The sequence below is a fragment of the Oncorhynchus nerka genome, unplaced genomic scaffold (genome assembly GCF_034236695.1).
Source record: "Oncorhynchus nerka isolate Pitt River unplaced genomic scaffold, Oner_Uvic_2.0 unplaced_scaffold_4014, whole genome shotgun sequence".
NCBI classification, from domain to species: Eukaryota; Metazoa; Chordata; class Actinopteri; order Salmoniformes; family Salmonidae; genus Oncorhynchus; species Oncorhynchus nerka.
In genome coordinates, this window is record NW_027037284.1 from 10,001 (window position 1) to 18,537 (window position 8,537).

At 38.1% G+C, this 8,537-nt stretch overlaps 1 protein-coding gene across 2 annotated transcripts in view; it reads left to right on the plus strand.

Annotated features, from left to right (window-relative positions):
• Nucleotides 1-8,125, plus strand: part of LOC135566612 (glutamine amidotransferase-like class 1 domain-containing protein 3, mitochondrial) — a 12,338-nt gene extending 4,213 nt beyond the window's left edge. The window contains exons 1-4 of one of the 2 annotated variants that reach the window (XM_065014286.1): nucleotides 1,414-1,420; nucleotides 1,967-2,138; nucleotides 7,068-7,269; nucleotides 7,515-8,125. In XM_065014286.1, coding sequence (XP_064870358.1) covers nucleotides 1,973-2,138; nucleotides 7,068-7,269; nucleotides 7,515-7,707 — 561 coding nt within the window. In that variant the 5' untranslated portion in view covers nucleotides 1,414-1,420; nucleotides 1,967-1,972 and the 3' untranslated portion in view covers nucleotides 7,708-8,125. Of the gene's footprint in view, nucleotides 1-1,413; nucleotides 1,421-1,966; nucleotides 2,139-7,067; nucleotides 7,270-7,514 lie in introns of those variants that run through there. The other variant, XM_065014285.1, reaches the window with a different exon arrangement.
• The last annotated feature ends 412 nt before the right edge of the window (nucleotides 8,126-8,537 follow it).

The following is an 8,537-nucleotide window of genomic DNA, read 5'->3' on the forward strand; positions in this document are numbered from 1 at the left end:
TTAGGGCCTAAGGTAAGGGTGGTCTACATTAGGGTCAGGCCTAAGGTAAGGGTGGTCTACATTAGGTTAGGGCCTAAGGTAAGGGTGGTCTACATTAGGTTAGGGCCTAAGGTAAGGGTGGTCTACATTAGGTTAGGGCCTAAGGTCAGGGTGGTCTACATTAGGTCAGGGCCTAAGGTAAGGGTGGTCTACATTAGGTTAGGGCCTAAGGTAAGGGTGGTCTACATTAGGTTAGGTAAGGTAAGGGTGGCCATTAGGTTAGGCCTAAGGGGTGGTCTACATTAGGGTTAGGGCCTAAGGTAGGATGGTCTACATTAGGTTAGGGCCTAAGGTAAGGGTGGTCTACATTAGGTTAGGGCCTAAGGTAAGGGTGGTCTACATTAGGTTAGGGCCTAAGGTAAGGGTGGTCTACATTAGGTTAGGGCCTAAGGTAAGGATGGTCTACATTAGGGTTAGGGCTAAGGTCAGGGGTGGTCTACATTAGGGTTAGGGCCTAAGGTAAGGGTGGTCTACATTAGGTTAGGGTGGCTACTAAGGCCTAAGGTAGGGTGGTCTACATTAGGGTTAGGGCCTAAGGTAGGGTGGTCTACATTAGGTTAGGGCCTAAGTGTGGTCTACATTAGGTTAGGGCCTAAGGTAAGGGTGGTCTACATTAGGGTTAGGGCCTAAGGTAAGGGTGGTCTACATTAGGTTAGGGCCTAAGGTAAGGGTGGTCTACATTAGGGTTAGGGCCTAAGGTAAGGGTGGTCTACATTAGGTTAGGCCTAAGGTAAGGTGGTGGGGTTAGGGGCTAAAGGTCATTAGGTTAGGGCCTAAGGTAAGGGTGGTCTACATTAGGTTAGGGCCTAAGGTAAGGGTGGTCTACATTAGGGTTAGGGCCCTAAGGTAAGGGTGGTCTACATTAGGTTAGGGGCCTAAGGTAAGGGTGGTCTACATTAGGGTTAGGGCCTAAGGTAAGGGTGGTCTACATTAGGGTTAGGGCCTAAGGTAGGGTGGTCTACAGGGTTAGGGGTGGTCTACATTTAGGGCCTAAGGTAAGGGTGGTCTACATTAGGGTTAGGGTTAGGGCCTAAGGGTGGTCTACATTAGGGTTAAGGGTGGTCTACATTAGGGTTAGGGTCTAAGGGGGGTAGTCTATATTAGGTTAGGGCCTAAGGGGTGGTCTACATTAGGGTTAGGGTCTAAGGTAAGGTGGTCTACATTAGGTTAGGGCCTAAGGTAAGGGTGGTCTACATTAGGGTTAGGGCTAAGGTAAGGGTGGTCTACATTAGGGTTAGGGGCTAAGGTAAGGGTGGTCTACATTAGGGTTAGGGCCTAAGGTAAGGGTGGTCTACATTAGGGTTAGGGCCTAAGGTAAGGGTGGTCTACATGAGGGTTAGGGGTTAAGGTAAGGGTGGTCTACATTAGTGCTGGAGCTAAGGTAAGGGTGGTCTACTCCCTCCTCTCACCGCCTCTCCTAACCCCCCCTCCACCTCCTCTTCACTCCTCTCCTCTCCTCACCCCTCCTCCGCCTCCTCTTCACTCCTCTCCTCTCCTCCACCCTCCTCCGCCTCCCCATCCTCTCCTCTCTTCTCCTCCCCCTCCTCCCTCCTCTCACCTCCTCTCCTAACCCCTCATCCGCCTCCTCTTCACTCCTCTCCTCTCCTCCACCCTCCTCCGCCTCCCCATCCTCTCCTCTCTTCTCTTCTCCTCCCCCTCCTCCCTCCTCTCACCTCACCTCCTCTCCTAACCCCTCATCCGCCTCCTCTTCACTCCTCTCCTCCACCCTGCTCCGCCTCCCCATCCTATCCTCTCTTCTCTTCTCCTCTTCCCCTCCCCCTCCTCCCCCTCCTCACTCCTCCTCTCTTCTCCTCCCCCTCTCCTCCCCCTCTTCCCCTCCCCCTCTCCTCCCCCTCTTCCCCTGCCCCCTCCTCCCCTCCTCACTCCTCCTCTCTTCTCCTCCCTTCCTCTCCCTTCCCTCTCGCAGGTCCAGATGTTTGCCCCCAACGTGGACCAAATGCATGTAGTGAACCACTGTGAGGGGAAACCCACAGCTGAGAAACGCAACGTCCTGGAGGAGAGTGCTCGAATCGCCCGCGGCGATGTGTCTGACCTTGCCAAGCTAGAGATCACCGCCTTCGACGCCCTCGTTATCCCAGGTGAGCATTCCTCCTTCATCTAGCACCAGCACAATGATAATATGATACTGGTACTGACTAACACAGTCCTGTCTTTATCTTTTATCAGTAAACACTTTATCATCTCTCCTTTATTCTATATCTCTGTTACTATATCATCTCTCCTTTATTCTATATCATCTCTCCTTTATTCTATATCTCTGTTACTATATCATCTCTCCTTTATTCTATATCTCTGTTACTATATCATCTCTCCTTTATTCTATATCTCTGTTACTATATCATCTCCTTTATGCTATATCTCTGTTACTATATCATCTCTCCTTTATTCTATATCTCTGTTACTATATCATCTCTCCTTTATTCTATATCTCTGTTACTATATCATCTCTCCTTTAATCTATATCTGTTACTATATCATCTCTCCTTTATTCTATATCATCTCTCCTTTATTCTATATCTCTGTTACTATATCATTTCTCCTTTATTCTATATCTCTGTTTCTATATCATCTCTCCTTTATTCTATATCATCTCTCCTTTATTCTATATCTCTGTTACTATATCATCTCTCCTTAATTCTATATCTCTGCTACTATATCATCTCTCCTTTAAGCTATATCATCTCTCCTTTAATCTATATCTCTGCTACTATATCATCTCTCCTTTATTCTATATCTCTGTTACTATATCATCTCTCCTTTATTCTATATCTCTGTTACTATATCATCTCTCCTTTATGCTATATCTCTGTTACTATATCATCTCTCCTTTATTCTATATCTCTGTTACTATATCATCTCTCCTTTATTCTATATCTCTGTTACTATATCATCTCTCCTTTATTCTATATATCTGTTACTATATCATCTCTCCTTTATTCTATATCTCTGTTACTATATCATCTCTCCTTTATTCTATATCTCTGTTACTATATCATCTCTCCTTTATTCTATATCTGTTACTATATCATCTCTCCTTTATTCTATATCTCTGTTACTATATCATCTCTCCTTTATTCTATATCTCTGTTACTATATCATTTCTCCTTTATTCTATATCTCTGTTTCTATATCATCTCTCCTTTATTCTATATCATCTCTCCTTTATTCTATATCTCTGTTACTATATCATCTCTCCTTAATTCTATATCTCTGCTACTATATCATCTCTCCTTTAAGCTATATCATCTCTCCTTTAATCTCTGCTGCTATATCATCTCTCCTTTATTCTATATCTCTGTTACTATATCATCTCTCCTTTATTCTATATCTCTGTTACTATATCATCTCTCCTTTATGCTATATCTCTGTTACTATATCATCTCTCCTTTATTCTATATCTCTGTTACTATATCATCTCTCCTTTATTCTATATCTCTGTTACTATATCATCTCTCCTTTATTCTATATCTCTGTTACTATATCATCTCTCCTTTATTCTATATCATCTCTCCTTTATTCTATATCTCTGTTACTATATCATCTCTCCTTTATTCTATATCTCTGTTACTATATCATCTCTCCTTTATTCTATATCTCTGTTACTATATCATCTCCTTTATGCTATATCTCTGTTACTATATCATCTCTCCTTTATTCTATATCTCTGTTACTATATCATCTCTCCTTTATTCTATATCTCTGTTACTATATCATCTCTCCTTTAATCTATATCTGTTACTATATCATCTCTCCTTTATTCTATATCATCTCTCCTTTATTCTATATCTCTGTTACTTTATCATCTCTCCTTTATTCTATATCTCTGTTACTATATCATCTCTCCTTTATTCTATATCATCTCTCCTTTATTCTATATCTCTGTTACTATATCATCTCTCCTTTATTCTATATCTCTGTTACTATATCATCTCTCCTTTATTCTATATCTCTGTTACTATGTCATCTCCTTTATGCTATATCTCTGTTACTATATCATCTCTCCTTTATTCTATATCTCTGTTACTATATCATCTCTCCTTTATTCTATATCTCTGTTACTATATCATCTCTCCTTTAATCTATATCTGTTACTATATCATCTCTCCTTTATTCTATATCATCTCTCCTTTATTCTATATCTCTGTTACTATATCATTTCTCCTTTATTCTATATCTCTGTTTCTATATCATCTCTCCTTTATTCTATATCATCTCTCCTTTATTCTATATCTCTGTTACTATATCATCTCTCCTTAATTCTATATCTCTGTTACTATATCATCTCTCCATTTATTTATATCTCTGCTATATCATCTCTCCTTTAATCTATATCTCTGCTACTATATCATCTCTCCTTTATTCTATATCTCTGTTACTATATCATCTCTCCTTTATTCTATATGTCTGTTACTATATCATCTCTCCTTTATGCTATATCTCTGTTACTATATCATCTCTCCTTTAATCTATATCTCTGTTACTATATCATCTCTCCTTTATTCTATATCTCTGTTACTATATCATCTCTCCTTTATTCTATGTATCTGTTACTATATCATCTCTCCTTTATTCTATATATCTGTTACTATATCATCTCTCCTTTATTCTATATCATCTCTCCTTTCTCTATCTCTGTTACTATATCATCTCTCCTTTATTCTATATCATCTCTCCTTTCTCTATCTCTGTTACTATATCATCTCTCCTTTATTCTATATCTCTGTTACTATATCATCTCACCTTTATTCTATATCTCTGTTACTATATCATCTCTCCTTTATTCTATATCTCTGTTACTATATCATCTCTCCTTTATTCTATATATCTGTTACTATATCATCTCTCCTTTATTCTATATCTCTGTTACTATATCATCTGTCCTTTATTCTATATCTCTGTTACTATATCATCTCTCCTTTAATCTATATCTGTTACTATATCATCTCTCCTTTAATCTATATCTCTGTTACTATATCATCTGTCCTTTATTCTATATCTCTGTTACTATATCATCTTTCCTTTAAGCTATATCATCTCTACTTTATTCTATATCTCTGTTACTATATCATCTCTCCTTTATTCTATATATCTGTTACTATATCATCTCTCCTTTATTCTATATCTCTGTTACTATATCATCTTTCCTTTAAGCTATATCATCTCTTCTTTATTCTATATCTCTGTTACTATATCATCTCTCCTTTATGCTATATCTCTGTTACTATATCATCTCTCCTTTATTCTATATCTCTGTTACTATATCATCTCTACTTTATTCTATATCTCTGTTACTATATCATCTCTCCTTTATTCTATATCTCTGTTACTATATCATCTCTCCTTTATTCTATATCTCTGTTACTATATCATCTTTCCTTTAAGCTATATCATCTCTCCTTTATTCTATATCTCTGTTACTATATCATCTCTCCTTTATTCTATATCTCTGTTACTATATCATCTCTCCTTTAATCTATATCTCTGTTACTATATCATCTCTCCTTTATGCTACATCTCTGTTACTATATCATCTCTCCTTTATTCTATATCTCTGTTACTATATCATCTCTCCTTTATTCTATATCTCTGTTACTATATCATCTCTCCTTTAATCTATATCTCTGTTACTATATCATCTCTCCTTTAATCTATATCTCTGTTACTATATCATCTTTCCTTTAAGCTATATCATCTCTCCTTTATTCTATATCTCTGTTACTATATCATCTCTCCTTTATTCTATATATCTGTTACTATATCATCTCTCCTTTATTCTATATCTCTGTTACTATATCATCTCTCTTTATTCTATATCATCTCTTTATTCTATATCTCTGTTATTCTATATCATCTCTCCTTTATTCTATATCTCTGTTCTATATCATCTCTCCTTTATTCTATATCTCTGTTACTATATCATCTCTCCTTTATTCTATATCTCTGTTACTATATCATCTCTCCTTTATTCTATATCTCTGTTACTATATCATCTCTCCTTTATTCTATATCTCTGTTACTATATCATCTCTCCTTTATTCTATATCTCTGTTACTATATCATCTCTCCTTTATCTCTGTTACATCATCTCTCTTTATGCTATATCTTATTACTATATCATCTCTCATTTATTCTATATCTCTGTTACTATATCATCTCTCCTTTATTCTATATCTCTGTTACTATATCATCTCTCATTTATTCTATATCTCTGTTACTATATCATCTCTCCTTTATTCTATATCTCTGCTACTATATCATCTCTCATTTATTCTATATATCTGTTACTATATCATCTCTCCTTTATTCTATATCATCTCTCCTTTATTCTATATCTCTGTTACTATATCATCTCTCCTTTATTCTATATCTCTGTTACTATATCATCTCTCCTTTATTCTATATCTCTGTTACTATATCATCTCTCATTTATTCTATATCTCTGCTACTATATCATCTCTCCTTTATTCTATATCTCTGCTACTATATCATCTCTCCTTTATTCTATATCTCTGCTACTATATCGTCTCTCCTTTATTCTATATCATCTCTCCTTTATTCTATATCTCTGTTACTATATCATCTCTCCTTTATTCTATATCTCTGTTACTATATCATCTCTCCTTTATTCTATATCATCTCTCCTTTATTCTATATCATCTCTCCTTTATTCTATATTTCTGTTACTATATCATCTCTCCTTTATTCTATATCTCTGTTACTATATCATCTCTCCTTTATTCTCTGTTACTATATCATCTCTCCTTTATTCTATATATCTGTTACTATATCATCTCTCCTTTATTCTATATCTCTGTTACTATATCATCTCTCCTTTATTCTATATCTCTGTTACTATATCATCTCCTTTATGCTATATCTCTGTTACTATGTCATCACTCTTTCACTATGACTTCATTTCAATCATTCTACTCCCACCAACCCCAAACAAAACAAAACCACTGGTCTCTGCCGTGCTCCTCTCAACTGAACTGTGTTGTGTTTTGCAGGTGGTTTTGGCGTGGCTAAAAATCTGTCTGACTGGGCTGTGAAGGGGAAGGAGTTCACGGTTCAACCCCAAGTAGAGAAGCTGATTAAGGGGTTCCACGCTGCAGGCAAGCCCCTGGCTATGTGCTGCATCTCCCCTGTCCTAGCTGCTAAGGCCCTGCCGGGGTGTGAGATCACCGTGGGACAGGACAAGGAGTGTGAGAGGTGAGTTACAATGTCTCAGGTGTGTTTGTGTGTGTGTGTGTGTGTGTGTGTGTGTGTGTGTGTGTGTGTGTGTGTGTGTGTGTGTGTGTGTGTGTGTGTGTGTGTGTGTGTGTGTGTGTGTGTGTGTGTGTGTGTGTGTGTGTGTGTGTGTGTGTGTGTGTGTGCGTGTGTGTGCTCATATGTTTTAACAGGACAAAGCAGTATGTTTTTAACCCTGCTGCTTTTCTTCTCCCTCCTGCCACTAGATGGCCCCATGCCCAGACGGCAACTGCCATGAAGGAGCTGGGCTGTAAACACGTGAATAAGAAAGTGGGGGAGGTCCACATCGATGTGAAGAACAAGCTGGTCACCTCCTCCGCCTTCATGTGTAACGCTCCCGTACACGAGGTGTTTGACGGGGTGGGCGTCATGGTTACAGAACTGCTCAAACTGGCCTAGGACACGTCTGAGATTCAGAATACTGATTAGCTGTGCTTCTCAAAAGGCACCCTGTTCCCTTTATAGTGCTGATGTGACCTTCTCAAAAGGCACCCTGTTCCCTTTATAGTGCTGATGTGACCTTCTCAAAAGACACCCTGTTCCCTTTATAGTGCTGATGTGACCTTCTCAAAAGACACCCTGTTCCCTTTATAGTGCTGATGTGACCTTCTCAAAAGACGGGAAGCGGGAGCCATTTGGGAAGTGACCTCACAATCATGTTTGTTGTTGTTGTTGTTTGTTTACCTGGAGACCCTCCTGATCGGAATGTAATGGACACACAGAAGAAGCAGAAGAAGATAGTGTTTCTGTTGCTTCATCCGTCTGACTGTGGGATGAATTGTGTTTTTATCAACATCGTAATAAAAGTAAAACCAAATTCTGGAATGAACGACTTTTCATTTGATTAGTTTTTTCAGCTTGTCGTAGCCTTATGCCATAGTTTGTACATCTCAATTGTCAGTAGAAACCACATTTGATTAAGCAAGTCAGTCATGTCTGATATGTTTTTTTAAAGGCAGTAAATGAGGCTGAATCAAATCAAATCAAATCAAATTTTATTTGTCACATACACATGGTTAGCAGATGTTAATGCGAGTGTAGCAAAATGCTTGTGCTTCTAGTTCTGACAATGCAGTGATAACCAACAAGTAATCTAACTAACAATTCCAAAACTACTGTATTTTACACAGTGTAAGGGGATAAAGAATATGTACATAAGGATATATGAATGAGTGATGGTACAGAGCAGCATAGGCAAGATACAGTAGATGGTATCTAAGCCTGATGAA